The 21,053-nt window shown below is 42.8% G+C and overlaps 1 protein-coding gene across 1 annotated transcript; it reads left to right on the forward strand.

Annotated features, from left to right (window-relative positions):
• Window positions 1–2,725: 2,725 nt before the first annotated feature.
• On the forward strand, window positions 2,726–20,150 carry LOC148116318 (uncharacterized). The gene is made up of 3 exons (XM_087893483.1): window positions 2,726–3,138; window positions 10,650–10,822; window positions 19,068–20,150. The coding sequence occupies exons 1-3, from the start codon at window positions 2,824–2,826 to the stop codon at window positions 19,378–19,380; spliced, it is 801 nt and encodes a 266-aa protein (XP_087749609.1). The 5' UTR covers window positions 2,726–2,823; the 3' UTR covers window positions 19,381–20,150.
• The last annotated feature ends 903 nt before the right edge of the window (window positions 20,151–21,053 follow it).

Raw genomic sequence — 21,053 nt, forward strand, 5'->3', positions numbered from 1 at the left:
GTAATTATTTTTATTCATGCTGTTTTGTCAAATTTTGAACTTATTTTACTTCTATAGCACTGGGAGAACCTTTGCCATCATTAAGCAAATTATACCAATAAAGGAGAATATTTGTACACCAGCACTGATGATATTACCTAATGAATAGGTAATGGGTAATAGGAATTGGATAATGAAACATCGGCAAGAAAACAACCAAGTTCAGAAAACACCAAGAATAAGCAAATTATAATTAAGTAAAAGGAGGGATTTTCCAAAAAAGTGTGCAGTTTTTCGATGCACCGACCTTAGATCTGTCAAACTTGTTAAAAGTGATCTCTTCAGTGGCTCTAATTTAGGGAGAATATAATTAGTCCTCGACTTAAGACAGAAATTGGGACCGGAGTTTCCATTCCCAAGGGATGTGGTCATAAAGCACAACTGCATTGCTCAGTGATTGCAATCCTGGTTGCTGTCGTTAACTGAATCCCACGGTCATTCGGAGAGCCAATTTCCTGCCGACTTCTAACAACCAAAGTCATTGGGGAAGCCTGCAGGAAATTGTAAATCCCAAACTGGCAAGCAGCAGGTAAATGACTGCCGCCAGGTGTGAGTGTGAGGAAACAAGGCGGGTCAGAGAGGTTGTAGGACAGAGGGAAGGTGCATGAGGATGCACAGGGGTGCATGAGAGGTGCCACACGGATCAGGGAGGACACATAAAGTGTGTGAGAAGTGCTGCCACAAAGATTCTGGCTCTGCCTGCACCAATGAATAACAGAATCGCACAATTGGAAGGGACCTTGGAGGTCTTCTAGTCCAACCCTGTGCTCAAGCATTATTCCAATATTTGAGGGGCTGCCACAAAGAAGAGGGGATCGAATTATTTTCCCAACCACCAGAAGGCAAGAAAAGAAGCAACTGATGGAAACTAATCAAGGAGAGAAGCAATCTAGAATTAAGGAGAAACTTCCTAACAGCGAGAACAATTAACTGGTGGAACAGCTTGCCTTCAGAAGTTGTGTTTGCTCCATCACTGGAGGTTTTTTAAGAAGAGATTTAACAATCACATGTCTGAAATGGTATAGGATCTCCTGCATGGAATAGGGGGTTGGACTAGAAGACCTCCAAAGTCCCTTCCAGATTCTATTCTATTCTATTCTATTCTATTCTATTCTATTCTATTCTATTCTATTCTATTCTATTCTATTCTATTTCTATTTCTATTTCTATTCTATTCTATTCTATTCTATTCTATTTCTATTCTATTTCTATTCTATTTCTATTTCTATTTCTATTCGATTCTATTTGATTCTGTAATTCTATTTCTATTCTATTTCTATTTCTATTCTATTCGATTCTGTAATTCTATTCTATTTCTATTTCTATTCGATTCTGTAATTCTATTTCTATTCTATTCTATTCTATTCTATTCTATTCTATTCTATTCTTCTTATTTTAGCAGGAAACCCTATACCATTTCAGACAGATGGTTGTCCAACCTCTTCTTAAAAACCTCCATTGATGGAAGACCTACAATTTCAGGAGGCAAGTCTTCTCGCTGATTTATCATTTATTTATTTATTTATCAGCGAGATTTTAATTAATTAATTAATTTTAATTCATTCTAACCGTCAGGAAGTTTCCCCTTGGTTCTAGGTTGCTTCTCTCCTTAGTTAATTTCCATCCATTGCTTCTTGTTCTTCAGGCGCTTTCGAGAATAGGTTGACACCCCCCCCCCTCTTCTTTGTGGATATTGGAAAACAGCTATTCCTTTTTAAGTTGTGCATCTGGATGTGAACGCTTGCCCTCTTGATCACTGCAGGGGCAAAAAAAAAAAAAGTACAGGAGATGCATTTCAGATTATTCAGATTAACAGAGTTGGAAGAGGGACCTTGTAGGTCATCTAGTCCAACCTCTCACCGAAGCAGGAGACCCTACACCATTTCCGACAGATGGCAGTCCAGTCTCTTCTTGAAAGCCTCCGGTGATGAAGCTCCCTCAACTTCTGAATGCAATTTCTGTTCCATTGGTGGATTGTTCTCCCTCTCAGAACATTTCTCCTTATTTCTTGATTGAATCTCTCTCCTTGTTCAGTTTCCATCCGTTATTCCTTGTCTGGCCTTCAGGTGCTTTGGAAAACAGCCTGACCCCCTTCCTCACTGTGGCAGCCCCTCAAATATTGGAAGACTGCTATCCTGTCTCCCCCGGTCCTTTTTTTTTTAATTTGATTTATATGCCGCCCTTCTCCGGAGATTCAGGGCGGCTTACAATGCGTTAAGCAATAGCCTTCGTTCTTTTGTATATTTATACAAAGTCAGCTTATTGCCCCCACAATCTGGGTCCTCATTTAACCTACCTTAGAAAGGATGGAAGGCTGAGTCAACCTTGAGCCTGGTAAGATTCGAACCTGCAGAAATTGCAGGCAGCTGTGTTAATAACAGGGTGCATTAAACCACTGTACTACCAAGGCCTCAGTCCTCAGTTTTTTACGTCCTCACCAGCTCCATGCTTTCCACCACCCACCCACCCACCCCCAACTAACCGTCGCCAGCTGCCACCAACCTGGAAGCTCACTCCCCTCCGAGGCCCCCACCCCAAGGGGATTCATTAATATATATGTGGCTTAAGTGCCAAATCCTGCTAAAACCCAAGACGTGCCTGGATAAGCGGGCGGCTTTGCAAAGCCAGCCCGTGTGTGAGAACGCAATTAAGGATCTGCCAATCTTGGATGTGGAAGCCGGCTTCTAAGGAGGTGCCTTAATTTGTCTAGTGCGGTGGGTGCTCCTGCTTGGATTCTCACCCCAAGATGAGCTAAGATCAAGAAGACTCCCAACTGCAGGCACCATGGAAGGAGTTAAGGCCGAGAGCCAAGGGAGACCCGGAGCTTCCTTCACCATCGACCGCCTTCTCTTCAATCAAAGTAAGCCGTCTTCTCAAGATCCAGACCTGGGGGCTTTCCAGAAGGAAGCCGAAGAGAAGACCAAGAACTCAATTGCGGAACCATCCGAAGCTCCGAGCTCTGTGGATCTTTTGGACAAACCCAACCAGTCATACATTGCTTTGATTTCCACCGCCATCCTATCGTCGCCCAGGAAAAAGTTGCTTCTTTCTGACATCTACCAATGGATTATGGACCACTACCCATACTTCAAAAACAAGGTGAGTCCCACAACGACGTTGAGATATTGGTCCACCTTCTGCTTCTTAGACGTAGAGAATAACTGTATCGTCATTTTTAAATGTACGCTAACCGGCATGCATTGAAATGAAATTTTGTTGCCTACAGCTCTCAAAGGGTCACCCCACCTCCAATACACACTACAAAAGCACGACAAAAATATAAATAAATAAAGTATGCATTGTTGTTGTTAGTTGCGAAGTTGTGTCCGACCCATCGCGACCCCATGGACAACGTTCCTCCAGGCCTTCCTGTCCTCTACCATCCTCTGGAGTCCATTTAAACTCACGCCGACTGCTTCAGTGACTCCATCCAGCCACCTCGTTCTCTATCGTCCTATTCTTCTTTTGCCCTCCATCTTTCCCAGCATTAGGCTCTTCTCCAGTGAGTCCTTCCTTTCTTCTCATTAGGTGGCCAAAGTATTTGAGTTTCACCTTTAGGATCTGGCCTTCTAAAGAGCAGTCAGGGTTGATCTGCTCTAGGACTGACCGGTTTGTTCGCCTTGCAGTCCAAGGGACTCACAGGAGTCTTCCCCAGCACCAGAGTTCAAAGGCCTCGATTCTTTGGCGCTCAGCCTTCCTTATGGTCCAACTTTCACAGCCATACATTGCAACTGGGAAAACCAGAGCCTTGACTATACGCACTTTTGTTGGCAGGGTGATGTCTCTGCTTTTTAGTAAGCTATCTAGATTTGCCATAGCTTTCCTCCCCAGGAGCAAGCGTCTTTGAATTTCTTGGCTGCAGTCCCCATCTGCAGTGATCTTGGAGCACAGGAAAATAAAATCTGTCACTGCCTCTATTTCTTCCCCATTTATTTGCCATGAATTGAGAGGGCCGGATGCCATGATCTTAATGTTGAGTTTCAAGCCAACTTTTGCACTCTCCTCCTTCACCCGCTCTTTAGTTCCTCTTCACTTTCTGCCATTAAAGTGGTATCATCTGCATATCTGAGGTTGTTGATATTTCTCCCGGCAATCTTAATTCCATCTTGTGATTCATCTAGCCCCGCCTTTCTCAGGATATAGGTTTCTCAAGAGACAAATAAGATGTTCTGGTACTTTAAGAACTTAAATTATGCATAGACCCATATATATTATAGGACACAAGAGAAACTGTCAGGATTGTCTATGGCAACTCGAGAGCAGGCCAGGGATGCTTTGCGAGTTGACAGAAACAACACAGTCTAGTTCAGAGGTATATATATGTACATGGCGAGAAAAATGAATCTTGTAGTTTGCCAGATGGATGGCATAGGGAACAAACCTGTTCCAGGATCTCATAGTCCTGCTAGAAATACTTCGAAACCTCTTCCCAGAGGGGAGCAACAGAAACAGACCATAAAGTGGGTGTGTGGGGTCTCTAACAATGCTTGGAGCTCTAAGGACATAGTGCTTATCAGCAGTATCCTGAATAACGGGAAGTGAGCTTCCTATAATCTTCTCTATGGTCCTCACCACTCTCTGTATGGACTTTCTATCGGTGGCACTATTGCCACCAAGCCAAACAGGGATGCAGTTTATAATACAGATTAACAGAGTTGGAAGGGACCTTGTAGGTCATCTAGTCCAACTCCATGCCCATGCTGGAGACCCTACACCATTTCTGACTGATGACAGACCAGTCTTTTCTTGAAAGCCTCCAGTGATGAAGCTCCCACAACTTCCGAAGGCAACTTCCATTCCATGGGTTGATTGCTCTCACTGTTATTTCCAGGCTGAATCTCTCCTTGATCGGTTTCCATCCATGATTCCTTGTCTGGCCTTCAGGTGCTTTGGAAAATAGCTTGACACACACCCCTCCTCTCTGTGGCAGCCCCTCAAATATTGGAAGATGGCTATCCTGTCTCCCCTGGTCCTTCTCTTCACTGGACTAGCCATCCCCAGTTCCTGCAACCGTTCTTTGTATGTTTTAGCCTCCGGTCCCCTCATCATTTTGGTTGCTCTTCTCTGCACTTTTTCTAGAGTCTCAACTCTAGAAACTCTAGAGTTTGTTCAAACGCTCTCCATTGTACCTCTGTAAAAAGTGGCCAGGATAGAAGGAGAAAAATGTGGTCTCCTCATCAGACGCAGGAAATGCAGATGCTGGTTTGCACGCTTCACTAAGGATGACGTGTGGAGAGACCAGTTCAGATTGTTAGTTATCTGTACCTCCGGATACTTAATACTGTCGGCCATCTCTACAGCTGCATCCTTGATGCTGAGTGGAGTATGACTATGCCGGCTCTTTAATGGAATGTTGTTAATTGAATCACTGCAGCGGTTACGACCGGAACATGGTTGTTAAGTGAATCTGGCTTCTCCATTGACTTTGCTATTCAGACGGTTGTAAAAGGAGATCATCTGATGTCCCGGGACACTGCGACGGTCATAAATGTGAGTCAGCTGGCAAGCAACTGAATTTTGATTAGGTGACCATGAAGGCGCCGAAACGATCGTTAAGCGTGAAAAGCGGTCGTAAGTCACTTTTTTCCTCAGCACCGTTGTAACTCTGAACGGTCACTAAACGAACGGCTGTAAGTTGAGGAGCACCTGTATTCCGCTCTCCGTTTGGTCTTGGTTTATTGATTGTGACTTTGGGATTTTTTTTTTTTTTATTGTCGTGTGTTGCTTATTGGACATTTCATGTTGATTGGTCACCCGCCAAACTCCAATAAACTCTTTTAAGAGCGTTGAATTCTGCAGCTGAAAGGGAATATTAAGATCCAAATGTCTGTTGTGGCCCCGCCCTCTGAGCCTATCTCATCGGAGGAAGAAAGTTCCGAACATGAGGAAGAAGAGTCAGCCAGGCCTCCCTCTCCAGGCCCCTCCCCTCTGGCACTGTCTCAGGTGCCGGCCGAGGGAGAGGAGATTAGCCAGGAGCCAGGTGTCTCGGATGAGAGCGAAGGAGAGCCGTCGTTCCTGGATGCATGCCAACGAAGGCGTGATAAACGGTTGCAGCAGTTAAGGAGGCATGCTAGGGATTAGAACTGAGTCACTGGACCACACCTCAGAGACTATATAAGAGAGGGTGGTGGCTGGTAAAACTCTGTGACGAACAAAAACGAACTTTGGCTAGTCACTTGAACAACGTCTGAAGCTGCCAAAAGGGATATTGTTTTGCTGGACTATTTGCAATGCGTATGTAATTTTGTGTTATCTGTTGCAGTAAAAGCTCTTGGCAGACGGTGATTATATTGCTGCCAAGTTTGAGATAACGACCTGTGTGCGTGCCAAGTACTTTCTTAACCCTCGGCTGGCTGTGTTTGTGTGTGTGTGTGGACGGGGACAGATCAATGTCTGTACTAATAAAGGAGAATATTTGTAGCTCAGGGCTGACCTGAGGGCTCCTTGGGGCTCTCTGAGCTTGCTTGTTTTCTTGTAGACGTCTCATGACCCAACTAGGTAACATCATCAGTGCTAGAAGGAAGTGGAGTTTGTGGAAAACAGGGGGAGGAGGAGGAGGAGGAGGAGAAGGCTTGTGAGGTCCTTGGTGCTCTCTGAGCTTGCTTTTTTTTTGTTTTTTTTTGGCAGACATTTCACTACCCAAGTATGGGTAATTGGATAACTTAGAAATGTGTCATTTGTGATCAGACCTAGATATTGCATACAAAATTATACGTAGTAATGTTTTACCTGTAAATGACTTTTTTCTGTTTGAATCGCAACAATACGCGTGCGAACAACCGTGTTAGGATATAGTTTGAGCCTAACAAGTTGTCCAGGCAATATATGTATTTCTGTAACTTTAATATGAATATGTATTGTGTGACTTTAAAGTTTTCCTGCTGATTCATTGTAATGCTGAGTCATGCTGTAATTAGTTTTGAACGTATTTAAGAAAGGTACTGTAACGTATTCAGTTGATGATACGCTACCGTTGTGTGTGGAGTTGCTACCATTGTGCTATCATCGGTTGGATGGATCTGCTACCATCGTGGTTGGTGAACCAGAGTGAGTTTGTTATTCTAACCAGCTACTGTTTGTGTGGTAAGAAGATATCTGTAACTTCAGACTGATTTAACTGGCAAAGACTTGGATTGATTCAAAAGACTATGAGATTGTTTTTTCACTATAAAGTAAACTTTTGCTAAACCAGTTTGCACATCTCTTATTCATTGCTCTCAGCAACGTTTCTCTGTGCTCTACACTCTGCTGGTTGGTAACACAACAACAATATCCTTAACAAACCGCTTTAAACTCAATGTAAATCGTTCTAAACTTGACTGTAAAAAAATATGGATTTCTGTAATAGAGTTGTCAAAGTCCTGGAATGCCCTACCTCCATGATGGCGAACCTATGGCAGGTGTGGCACAAGTGGCACCCAGAGCCCTCTCTGCGGGTACGCCAGCCGTCGCTCCAGCCCAGCTTCACCGTGCATGTGTGCGCACCTCCCACCAGCCAGCTGGTCTTCGGGTCTCTGTTGTGCATGTGCGGGGGGCGGGGGTACATGAGGGGGACACGCATGTACATACGTGGAGGGAGAGGCGCCCCCCCCCCGGTGCCCCATTTTGGGCCTGGAAGGCCTCCTGCACCAATCTTGAAGCCAAAAATTGGCAAGGGGGGGGGGCGGATGCCGTAACTGGAAGACTTGCTGGAAACCGGAAGTACCTTATCTGGCACACACATGCACCCTGGGCAGCTTCTTCTCCTGGTCGCGGCCCTGACGAAGGTGTGCGCGAAGTGCTCCCTTTTTGGCACTCGGTGCCATGCACGCATGCACTCCCTTTTAGACTGTAATGTGTGTGTGGGGGGGGGGGTTATGTATAATGGTTATCCTTTGAGAGCTGAAATGCAACGAAATATCATTTTGCTGTATGCTGATTAGTGATGATAAATTTCTATTCCATCCCATCCCATCCCATCCCATCCCATCCCATCCCATCCCATCCCATCCCATCCCATCCCATCCCATCCCATTCTATTCTATTCTATTCTATTCTATTCTATTCTATTCTATTCTATTCTATTCTATTCTATTCTATTCTTTACTTTTCTCTACTCATTTTATTCTATTCTTCAATCCAATATTCTATTCTATTCTATTCTATTCTATTCTATTCTATTCTATTCTATTCTCGTTCTATTCTATTCTATTCTATTCTAGTTCTATTCTATTCGTCATTCCAATATTCTATTCTATTCTATTCTATTCTATTCTTCATTCCAATATTCTATTCTATTCTATTCTATTCTATTCTATTCTATTCTATTCTATTTCTACTTGTTCTGTTCTATTCTTCATTCCAATATTCTATTCTATTCTATTCTATTCTATTCTATTCTATTCTATTCTATTCTATTCTATTCTATTCTCGTTCTATTCTATTCGTCATTCCAATATTCTATTCTATTCTATTCTATTCTATTCTATTCTATTCTATTCTATTCTATTCTATTCTTCATTCCAATATTCTATTCTATTCTATTCTATTCTATTCTATTCTATTCTATTCTATTCTATTCTATTCTATTCTATTCTATTCTATTCTCCATTCCAATATTCTATTCTATTCTATTCTATTCTATTCTATTCTATTCTATTCTATTCTATTCTTGTTCTATTCTATTCTCCATTCCAATATTCTATTCTATTCTATTCTATTTACTCTATTCTACTCTACTCTACTCTACTCTGCTCTATTCTCTCCTCTCCTCTCCTCTATTTTACTCTATTCTACTCTACTCTACACTCTACTCTATTCTACTCTACTCCATTCCATTCCATTCCTTTCCTTACCAATCTTGTAGCTGTGTTATCAGTGAGCTGAGAAGATTCCCATGCATAGACATGAACACAATAGATCATTGTGGACCTTCATGTGTGCCCCTGATCTCTGATAAGGCCACTCTTGGAATACTGCATCCGGTTTTGGTTGCCATGGAATAAAAAAAAGATGTTGAGACTCTAGAAAGAGTGCAACTTTCTTTGCTCTGTTACTCTGAGAAGGGCAACAGAGATGATGAGGGGACCGGAGGCTAAAACATATAAAGAACGGTTGCAGGAACCGGGCATAGCTAGTCTAGTGAAGAGAAGGACCAGGGGAGACGTGATAGCAGTCTTCCAATATTTGAGGGGCTGCCACAGAGAGGAAGGGGTCAGCATCTGAAGGCAGGATAAGAAGCAACAGATGGAAACTAATCCATCTGGAATGAGCTGCCCCCGGAGATACGGCAGATCCCGGATCTTCGCACCTTTCGCCGTTCCCTAAAGACGTTTTTATTCCAGCGAGCCGGGCTGGCCTAACTCTTTTAAATTGTTTTAATTTTTAAATTGTTTAATTATGGGTCTTAATACAGGGGTGTTTTTAATTGTGGGCCAAATTAATTTAATCGGATTTTAATACTGTTTTTAAATTTTGTATTTCTTGTGTTTTATCTGTTGGCTGTTCACCGCCCCGAGTCCTTCGGGAGAAGGGCGGTATATAAATATAAACAATAAAATAAAATAAATAAATAAAATAAGGAGAGAAGCAACCTAGAACTAAAGAGGAATTTCCTGACAGAACAATTAATCAGTGCAATGGCTTGTGTTCAGAAGCTGTGGTTAGTCCATCACTGGAGGCTTTCCAAAAGAGGCTGGACAATCATTTATCTGAAATGGGATAGGGTCAGAGGTGATATTCAACCGGTTCGGACCGGTTCAGACGAACCGGTAGCAGAAATCATGGTGGACGGTATTCTTCACCATCCTATTTAGGCACATTTTTGAGGCAGGGTGCGTGCGCAGAAGGCGCGCCGGCGAGCAAAGCACATGCCCGGAAGGCAGGGCGCATGCGCGAAAGGCAGATGCGTGTGCAAACCGGGCGCACGGGCGCGGCGATCCGGTAGTAACAAAATGTGAAAGCCACTGCTGGATAGGGTCTTCTGCTTGAGCAGCGGGGTTGGACTAGAAGAGCTCAAAGGCCCCTTCCAACTCTGTTTATTCTGTTCTGTTATGGAATGATGGTCAGCCAGAGACAGTTTATTGCGTACATTCCTGGTCAGCCAGAGACAGTTTATTGCACAGTTTCAGAATCAGATTTGTATCTGCAATTCTGAACCCAGAAGAGCTCTGATACAACTGCTTTTATACATCTCCAAGACAAAGGATTTTGCAAGCACAGCAGTTTTCCATATAGGGTTAACATACATTTGTTACATTATAATTGACACTTTCTAATTACTAAATTCCTTCATTATTTTCTAGTTCATAAGATTATCTTAGCTAAACAACCTTCCCCAGTTCTGTGTTTGCTGATGCGTAGATTCATGACTGCTTTGGATAATAAGTAACTTTTTGTTTCTTATGGATGTCCTTGCATCCTTGACAGCTAGGCCCCTCAGAAGATATATATTACCAAGAATGGAATTTAGCTGATTTAGTGTAATCTCTATACAAGCACATTTCTTTCTTTATAATAATGTGAATAAAGAGGGTCCTTCAGTGTTCATATAGCTGACCCTGTACTATTCCTACATCATTCACATTAGTTCTGTTATTTCACGCCTGACGGTCAGTGTGGTTTCCACGCAGGAGAAAAGTTGGCGGAACAGCGTGAGACACAACCTCTCCCTGAACGAGTGTTTCGTCAAGGCAGGTCACAGCAACAACGGGAAAGGACATTTCTGGGCCATTCACCCGGACAACCTGGAGGATTTCTCCAAGGGCATCTATCACCGTCGGGCAGCTCGGCGAGGGATCCGGAGGTGAGAAGTGAGGTTGGCTGACGTCACCTTCTCAGTGGCCCCTGTGGGAAGAGGGAGAAAGGGCAGGAGGGTGGGCTGGGGGCGGCCTGGTAACGCAAGCCCCAATTTTTGATCTTTTTTTGGCCCACGTCCCCCTCCGTAGTCCGCGGTGCTCTCATCAATGGCACTGCATGTAGTATAAAGCAGGGGTGAAATGTAAAATTTGTTACTACAGGTTCTGTGGGTGTGGCTTGGTGGGGGGCGTGTGACTGGGTGGGCATGACCAACTTTTTTTTTTTTTTACTTTTAAAACCATTTTTTCTACAACCTCTTCGGCTGAAGAGGTTGTTAAAAAAAATGCTTTTAAAAGCCTCTGCCGATCAGGCAACTCAGCTGGAATCGTCAGAGGCTTTTAAAAACATTTTTTCTACCATTTTTTCTCTTCGGCTTACTACAGGTTCTGTGGGCATGGCTTGGTGGTGGGGGTAATGTGACTGGGTGGGCGTGGCCAACTTTTTTTTTTTTTAACTTTTCAAAGCATTTTTTCTAATGCTTTGAAAAGCCTCTGCCGATCAGGCAACTCAGCTGGGATCATCAGAGACTTTTCAAAGCATTTTTTTTTACCACCTCTTGGGCCAAGAGGTTGCAGAAAAAAATGCTTTGAAAAGCCTCTGACAATCCCAGCTGAGCCGCACGATCATCAGAGGCTTTTTTTTTTATTTTTAAAAGATTTTTTTCGTCGGAAGAGGTTGTAGAAAAAATGCTTTTAAAAGTAAAAAAAAAAAGCCTCTGATGATCGTGCGACTCAGCTGAGCATGGGGGGCATGGCACAGGGATTTTTGCTACCGATTCTCCGAACCACCCGCCGTCATCGCTACCAGATCGCGTGATCTGGTCTGAACTGGGAGCATTTCACCCCTGGTATAAAGACTCCTTACAGATGTGCAGGTGCTTTTATTTCATTTTTAAATGGTTTCCTTTTATTTTTAAATTATTATTTTAATTTTATTTGTAAACCATCTTCTTTTATTTTTATTTTGTTTTAACATTATTTTATTTTGTTATGTTATTTTTAAATTTTTACTTTAATGTTGTGTTTTATTTTATTGACTTCTTTTTTATTTCATTTTATTATTTTAATTCATTGTATTATTTTAATTTGATTATTTTAATTTGATTTCATAATTTTATGTTTTGTTTTGTTTTATTATTTTCTTTTTTTCTTTTCTTTTCTTTTATTTCATTTTAGAATTTTAGAATTCTTTATTGACCAAGTGTGATTGCACACACTTTTTAATTTAATTTTATTATTTTTATTTTATTTATTGATATTGATATTGTTATTATTATTATTTATTACATTATATTTTATTTTATTATTTTCTTTATTTCCTTTTAGAATTTTAGAATTCTTTATTGGCCAAGTGTGATTGCACACGTTATTTTATTTTATTTTAATATTTTTATTTTATTTATTGGTATTGGTATTATTATTTATTACATTTTATTACATTTTATTACATTTTATTACATTTTATTATTTTATTTTATTATTTTATTTTATTATTTTATTTTATTTTATTTTATTATTTTATTTTATTTATTTCATTCATTTTATTTCATTATTTTATTTTATTTTATTTTATTTTATTTTATTTTATTTTATTTTATTTTATTTTATTTTATTTTATTTTATTTTATTTTATTTTATTTATTTATTTATTTTATTTATTATTTTATTATTTTTAGATAATAGAATAATAGAACCCAGCTCAGCTACCCAGCTACCTACCTCAGTGAGTCCGGGGAGCTGACAAGGGTAAAAGCCCAATACAAAACAATAAAAGAAGCAATCACCCCCAACCCCTCTAGGAACAACAATCAAATGAGCCACTTGATGGGCTCCATCCCCCTCTAAGGATTTTGGGGCTTTTTGGAAAAGTATCAAAGGTGGGGGCCAATCTTATCTTAAAGGGATGATGTTCTGCAGGGAAGGAGCCACCACAGAGAAGGCACTTCCTCTCGGTCCCATTAGATGGACCACCTTAGGACCTGTAACATTCCCTGCTTCCCTACTCTGGTGAGTTGGGTAGAACTAACCGGGAGGAGACGGTCCTTCAAATAATCTGGATAACCTTTGCATTGGTTTAAGCAAGAATAGGATTTAGAATAGAATAGAATAACAGAGTTGGAAGGGACCTTGGAGGTCTTCTAGTCCAACCCCCTGCTTGGGCAGGAAACCCTACACCACTTCAGACAAATGGTTACCCAACCTCTTCTTAAAAACTTCCAATGTTGGAGCATTCACAACTTCTGCAGGTAAGTTGTTCCACTGATTAATTGTTCTCACTGTCAGGAAATTTCTCCTTAGTTCTAGGTTGCTTCTCTCCTTGATTAGTTTCCACCCATTGCTTCTTGTCCGGCCTTCTGGTGCTTTGGAGAATAGCTTGACTCCCTCTTCTTTGTTGCACCCCATGAGATATTGGAAGACTGCTATCATTTCCCCCCTAGTCCCTTTCTCAAAAGGGACATACCCAATTCCAGCAACCGTTCTTCCTATGTTTTAGCCTCCAGTCCCTTCGTCATCTTTTTTTTTTTTTAATTTTATTTTACCTTATACATCCAACAAACATTAAATCTATAGCGGTCTACATCACAACGCGAGAAGGAAATAAACTTGTCCCATTACATATATAGGGTAACCTACAAAAGTCTATTACATATACCAGTTGACATGCTTATCCCATACCTCTATTTGTAGCTCCATTTGACATCCAATTATACCATTGACTCCAAGATATATAGCAATCTGTGTCCCCCCCGTCCTTTCAATATCATAGTAAGCCGATCTGATTCCGCACAATTCATTATTTTCTGAATTACTACTTGTTCGGGTGGGCTGACCTCCATCTTCCAGTATTGGGCCCATGCCAATCTTGCAGCTGTTGTTATATGTAGCAGAAGGTACCATGCCGTTCTATTAACATTTTCGGGTCTTATCCCTAATAAAAATACCTCAGGATGCAGTTGTATACGCTGCCCCAACATCTCATTAAGCCTCGTCATCTTTGTGGCTCTTCTCTGCACTCTTTCTAGAGTCTCAACATCTTTTTTACATCGTGGCGACCAAAACTGGATGGAGTATCCCAAGTGTGGCCTTACCAAGGCCTTATAAAGTGGTATTAACACCTCACGTGATCTTGATTCTCTCCCTCTGTTGATGCAGCCTAGAACTGTGTTGGCTTTTTTGGCAGCTGCTGCACACGGCTGGCTCCTATTTAAATGGTTGTCCACTAGGACTCCAAGATCCCTCTCACAGTCACTACTATTGAGCGAGGTACCACATATACTGTATCTGTGCATTTTGTTTTTCTTGCCTAAAGAAACCAGGAAAACTTTGCAAAACTTTATGAGACACAGCTGGCTGGGGAATTCTGGGAGTTGAAGTCCTCACGACTTCAAAGTCACCAAAGTTGACAAACCCTGGACTACATGGTCCATAGGATCCCTTCCTACTCTACTCTTCTATGTCCCACCCACCCACCCCGGACATACGCAAGATCTCTGACCTCTGAGTTTTCCGCTGTGCTCTTAAGACCCTGCTCTTCCGACAGGCAGGGCTACCTTCATAAATTGAGTTTTAAATTTGGAATTCTTAAATTTTTGGGTTTTTTAGTTAATTGGCCTTAAATGTAATACTTTTAACATTTTTTTAAATTTAAATTGTGATATTTGTATTGTGTTTTTACCTGGCTGTACACCGCCCCGAGTCCTTCGGGAGAGGGGCGGTATAGAAATAAAATTATCCTTATCTTATCCTTATCCTTCTAGAATACCATGTTCTTTGCCACCTCTTAGTGGTCATCTGGATTTTTCCACTCCGGATGTGGCAGGACTAAATAACAGCTTGCAAACTCTACATTTTGACTTTGCTCGATCTGTGAATCCTGCCAGTTAGTTGTGTGGCTCGTTTAGACAACCAAGTCATATGGGAATGCAACGGAAAAATGCAACGATTGTGGCTTGATGTCTATGTTGAAGAGCAACGGATGCCTTCAATGGCACATGTTAGAGTCTAGGCAGAGTTCCTTACAGGAGAGGGAATCAAGTCAAGAAGCCCCCTCCCTTTTCATGTTTTGTTTAGTTAAGTTTATTGTCATTGCACATGGTACAACGCAGTGGTGGGTTCCTCCTGGTTCGGTCCGGTTCGGCCGAGCTGGTAGTAGTGACGATATGACGTCACCGAACTGGTACTCCCCCCCGCCCTCCCACCCACCCACATTATTCTTACCTTTTATTTGGCCCCACCCCCAATCTATTGCTGCCTCCTGAGTCCCAGCTGATGACTAGAGGGAAAAAAACTGCTTAAACTCTTGCCAAGGGGCTTCAAAGGGCCGTCCTACAGCTGATCAGTGTTAAAAGCAAACAAATGAGTCGGGTTGTAAGTGCGAGGACTGGTCATAAGTGCGAGGACCTTCCAGAAATGACTCTGACCAGCTAGCCATGCCTACCTAGTCACATGACCTCCAAGCCACGCCCACAAAATAAGCCACGCCCACAGAACCAGTAGTAAAAAAATTTAGAACCCACCCCTGGTACAACGAACTGAAATGCCATCTTCAGTGTACATTATAACTATAAAAATAAAAACACAAACATACATCTTTTAAGTTCTATATAATTGAAATTGAAAACCCGATATTGCACTATACCGTAGAATTCAATATGGTTACTGCCCTGGGATAGAAGCTGTTTTTCAGCCTCCTTGTCCTTGTTTTTATTATCCTGTACCGTCTGCCAGATGGTAATAGTTCAAAAAAAAGGGTGCAATGTGTATGGTGCAATGTGTACTGACCTGCATTAAAGAGGGAGGGTCTTCAATGCCAACCTCTCTATCTTGACTTTTGTGGACCTCCCTCCATGGATACCTTTACCGTTTGACCAGGAATAGACAACCTCTTGTCGTCTGGATAATGCAGCCGAGCTATGGCTCCCAGCATCACTCGACAGCTGTTGGTTCCAGATGTTGGCCCCGCCAATGACAGACACCTGGCAATGAGCTCTTGTCGTTCCTCTGCCCTAGAAATAACATTTTCCCTATCCCTCTCTGATCTTTGGATGGCAAAACTCTGGCACATTTGCAAGGTGTTGCATCAGCGCGGTCAAAAATCAACAAGATCTAAAGCAATCATGTGTGTGTGTTTAGACTTGGTTGTGTGTGTGCAAATCTTTCTCTCCCAAGCATCTCCTTCAGCTGTAGACCTGGTGAGAAAGGGAATCTTCTTTCTGGCACACCGGGGGTTCACATTTGATGGAGTTTAAGCAGGGGTGAAATGCTCCCGATTCAGACCAGATTGCCCGATCTGGTAGTGATGGAGGTGGGTGGTTCGGAGAACCGGTAGCAAAAATCCCTGCCCCCCCCCCATGCCCAGCTGAGCCGCGCGATCATCAGAGGCTTTTTTTTTCTTTTAAATACCTCTGATGATCCAAGTTGAGTTGCCTGATTGGCAGAGGCTTTTTTAAAATCGGTTGGTGAGTTGCCTGATCGTCAAGCTGAGTTTGACGATCTAAGCTGACGATCCAAGACGATGCCTTATGATCCCAGCTGAGTTGCTTGATCGTCAGAGGCATTTAAAAGAAAAAAAAAGCCTCTGACGATCAGGCAACTTAGCTGGGATCGTCAGAGGCTTTTGAAAGCATTTTTTTTACAACCTCTTCATTCTGAACAGGTTGTAGAAAAAATGGTTTTAAAAGTAAAAATAATTGGCCACACCCACCCAGTCACATTACCCCCCCACCAAGCCATGCCCACAGAACCGGTAGTAACAAATTTTAGATTTCACCAAGAGTTTAAGGTCTTGTCTGGAATTCTGAGCGATGACCTTCAATCCTTGTCTCCCTGCTTATTTTCCAAATTCTCCCCATAATCTGAGCATGTCTCCCCACATTCACTTAGCTACGAGCCAGCAGTGCATTGCAGCCACACAAAAAAGCCAATGCAATCCTAAACTGCATTAACAGAGGGACAGAATCAAGATTCCACTTTATTAAGGCCTTGGTGAGACCTACACTTGGAATATTGCATCCGATTCTGACTGCCACGATGTAAAAAAGATGTTGAGACTTCCAGAAAGAGTGCAAAAGAGAGCAACAAAGATGATTGGGGGACTGGAGGTTAAAACATATGAAGAACGGTTGCAGGAATTGGGTGTGTCTAATTTTTTGAAAAGAAGGACTAGGGGTGACATGATAGCAGCCATCCAATATTTGAGGGGCTGACCCAAAAAAGAGGGGGTCAACTTATTCTCCAAAGCACCTGAAGGACAAGAAGCAATGGGTGGAAACTCATCAAGGAGAGAAGCAACTTAGAACTAAGGAGAAATTTCCTGACAGTTAGAACAATTAATCAGTGGAACAACTTGCCTGCAGAAGTTGTGGGTGCTCCATCACTGAAGGTTTTAAGAAGAGAGTAGACAGCCATTTATCCAAAATGATATAAAGTCTCTTGCTTGTCCAAGAGGTTGGATTAGACGACCTCCAAGGTCCCTTCTAACTCTGTTATTCTGTTATTCTCCAACTCTGTATCTCCCATTGGATGCAACCAGGCTTTCAAAATTGCCTGCCAAATTTGCAGGCAAAGAACTTCTCCAAAATGTTGGGGAAAAGAGTGGCAGAACCTGGGGATGGAGTTAAAAGAGGGATCATCCTGGAATCCCTATGTAGCCATGAGAGAATTAAGTCCAACCTTCCCTGAATTCCGTTGTCCCTTATCTAAATCCCAGCAGGTACTAATCAGGAGTTGAGAAAATTCCTGTGCATAGGTTGTTCAGCAATAAATCAGTTTGTTTGGACCTTCATATGTGGCCCTGGTCTATCACATCTGACAAGATGGGAACGACAGGAAGGAGATGGGAATAAAAGGAAGGAAGGAAGGAAGGAAGGAAGGAAGGAAGGAAGGAAGGAAGGAAGGAAGGAAGGAAGGAAGAAAGAAAGAAAGAAAGTAAAGAAAGAAAGAAAGAAAGAGATGGGGAACGAGATGTGTAGGAGAAGGAGTCAATTTAGTTAAAAATAAATAAGTAGAGTAAAGCTTCCAGAGTTCTTTTTATTTAAAAAAATCCTGCAACTTTCTATGAATTCCTCTGGAGCTTGCAAAGAGAAATGAACAGCAAAAATAAATTTTCTCCCAACCATTTCGAATTGTCTCTTGTAACATTGCTGTGGCTGCATTGCGAGATGAGCAGCATATAAATTTGATAGATTAAATAAGAGAGAGAGAAAGAGAGGGGGGAGAGAGAGAGATTTCACAGATAAATTATAAATGGATAGATAGGTAGACGATAGATAGATAGATAGATAGATAGATAGACAGATAGATAGATAGATAGATAGATAGAGATAGATAATAGAGATAGATAGATAGATAGATAGATAGATAGATAGATAGATAGATAGATAGATAGATAGATCGATCGATCAAGGAAGCAAGGAATGGAAGGAGACAGAAATGAAATGGGAAGGAAGGAAGGAAGGAAGGAAGGAAGGAAGGAAGGAAGGAAGGAAGGAAGGAAGGGAGGGAGGGAGGACAAATGAAGGGAGGGAAGAAAGGAAGAAAGGAAATTGAGGGAGCAAGGATGGAAGGAAGGAAATAAGGAAAGAAAGGAAGGACAATCAGAGGGAAGGAGGGAGGAAAGAAAAGAAGGAAGGAAATTGAGGGAGGAAGTCAGGAAGGAATGGAAGGAGACAGAAGGAAGGAAGGAAAGAAGTGGAGATGGGGAAGGAGAAGAAGGAGATGTGTAGGAGAAGGAGTGGCAGAAGCTGAGGGCGGAGTTAAAAGAGGGATCAGCTTAGAATCCCTACATAGTCACAAGTAGTTCACTGAATTCTAAATCTTAGCAGGTACTAACTATGAGTTGAGAAAATTCTCTGTATGCATAGGTTGTTCAGCAATAAATCAGTTTAATGGGGACCTTCATGGGTGGGCCTGATCGTTCACGCCCGACAAAGGGAACGTGAGCATTTCCAGCCGCTTCTGTCCATCCTTCCAACCCATCATATCTTGGGGTCCAAAAAAACTATGACCTTTTTGGTGTTCCTTTTGAAATCAGATGGATCTGGTTAAATGGACTTTTTCAGACGAACGTATTTTAATAAAAGGCTTAAAGCTTACCGATCGTGACCTTTGTGAACCTGGGAATGCATCTCATTTTTTAAAAACTCTCGTAGATTAAAACGCCTCTTCTGCTGTTTTCTTGCTTGTCTTTCCCAGGATGACAATGAATTTGAGTTCCCACCATCCATACAGGCATGGACTCGCTTGCAACCTTCTGGGCCGCTGGTGTCTTTCCTGCTCTTCGTTCTCCAGCTCTGCGCATCTCAACCTGCCCGAAACTCATTGGCCTCTTTTCCCGTTGTCCTCTTCGGTCTCTCGGCTTCACCCCTTCCTCGCTGGTGGAAGTGGAGAGAAAGCCCAAGCTGAAAAGAAGTTCAGTGGCTGGGGCAGTTCCTGTCCGCAAATCACAGCTTTGCCTTGGACCATCCAAGGTCATCAAGCATCATTCCTTGGACTTCTTCCCCACTAGAGGCCCTCATTTTTAGTACTGTGTTTCCCCAAAAATAAGACCTATCCACAGGGGTGGGATTGAAAAATTTTAGCAACTGGTTCTCTGCCTGGTTGCTGGGTAGGCAGGGCCATGGGGTCGTGGCCTAGTCGGCTTCCTGCACCATGGTGGGGAGTGTTTTTGCCCTCCCCAGGCTCTGGAGGCTTTCTTTGAGCCTCTGGGCGGGCAAAAACGGCCTCCTCTGGGCTCCAGAGGCCCTCATTTCTGGACATCTGGTACTTCCGGTAGGCCCATTTTTCACTCTCCCAGAGCCTCCACGCAGGCCCTGCACTTACCTGGCATCCAAAACAGGCCGCGTGGAGACTCCTGGGAGGGGTGGGTTGGGTGGAGCCAGCCAGTCCTTGCAACTACCGGTTTGGCAAACCAGATTAAAATTAACATCCAGCTTTCCCGAACCGGCTGAATCCCACCTCTGCCTATCCAGAAAATAAGTCGTAGCTTGATTTTTACACGTGCAGCCAATATAAGCCCTACCCCCAAAATAAGGCCTAGTTAAGACTCTGACCCACTCCGTTGCACCTGGTTGGATGTGGGGTGAGGTGCATGGGTAAAAATCAAGCTACAACAGGGATGGGGGGGTGGAGCTTCCCTACGTGCCCCGCACCTGCTTACCTTAGGACAGTTGCAGCCAGGCCTCCCACACGCTGACACCTGCCTTGCCGGCCCACTTCTTCTGTGGCTGCTTGCTGCTGCTTGCAGAAAGGCCTCTGCAGCCGAGAAGCGAGCTCCGGATTGACATGTGGCCTCCATTTCATTGTCAGAGGCCTTTCCGAAGGTCTCTGGTGGTGAAATGGAGCCCAGGGGTGCCGCGTGCAAGTGGTAACAAATGGCCACAGAAGAAGTGGGCTGGCAGCGGCCACATAGGCTCCTGCTGGGCGGGGCTGTCAGTGCCGCTGCCGTGAGGTAAAACAGTGGAAAAGACATCCCCCGAAAATAAGACCTAATGCCTCTTTTGGAGGCAAAAAAAAGCCCAGGTCTTATTTTCAGGGAAATACAGTAGCTAGTTGTGTCATGGTATGCGGGAAAGGCCTTGCGAGACAGATTAAGAGATGCCACCTAGACAACGGTCGAGTGGATGGAAATTTTGGGCTCCATCGCGATCGTTAGTCGAAGGACTTCCTGGGTATGGTTTTGCGATGAACTTTAAAGTGATCCTTAATGAAATCATACCCATAACACAGATAGGTAAGCAGAGCTGCAGAATTGAAGAGATTAGAATTTAACTGCATTCCAGATTCCCAGTTTTTATATTGACGTTGAAACTCTGAACGTCCAAATTCCTTCTGGGCAAAGGCGATTTAGGGACATAAATTAAGGAAGAGGCTCTCGGCATGTGCTGTCATGCGGTCTTATCTCCGGAGAGTCAGAATTCAGCCTGACACCGAAAGCAGGTGTTGGGGCTCAGCGCTAATGAGCTTTATCTCAAATAAAGCCCTTTTTAATTCCTGTTAATTATATTATTCCAGGGGGAGATTACCTTAAGGCACTTCGAGGAAACCTTCTTTGGCACCTGACTGGAAAGAGAGAGAGAGAGAGAGAGAAAGAGAGGAAAAGAAAGAAAGAAAGAAAGAAAGAAAGAAAGAAAGAAAGAAAGAAAGAAAGAAAGAAAGAAAGAAAGAAGGAAGGAAGGAAGG

Source organism: Pantherophis guttatus, chromosome 1, assembly GCF_059756535.1.
Source record: "Pantherophis guttatus breed Tessera chromosome 1, ASM5975653v1, whole genome shotgun sequence".
In the NCBI taxonomy this organism is placed as follows: domain Eukaryota; kingdom Metazoa; phylum Chordata; class Lepidosauria; order Squamata; family Colubridae; genus Pantherophis; species Pantherophis guttatus.

Bases quoted from the DNA above. Each gene is read 5' to 3' on its own strand.
- LOC148116318 (XM_087893483.1), top strand. From the start codon at position 2,824: ATGGAAGGAGTTAAGGCCGAGAGCCAAGGGAGACCCGGAGCTTCCTTC. The intron at 3,139-10,649 runs GTGAGTCCCACA...GTTTCCACGCAG, and splicing joins ACCCATACTTCAAAAACAAG to GAGAAAAGTTGGCGGAACAG. The intron at 10,823-19,067 runs GTGAGAAGTGAG...TGTCTTTCCCAG, and splicing joins GCTCGGCGAGGGATCCGGAG to GATGACAATGAATTTGAGTT.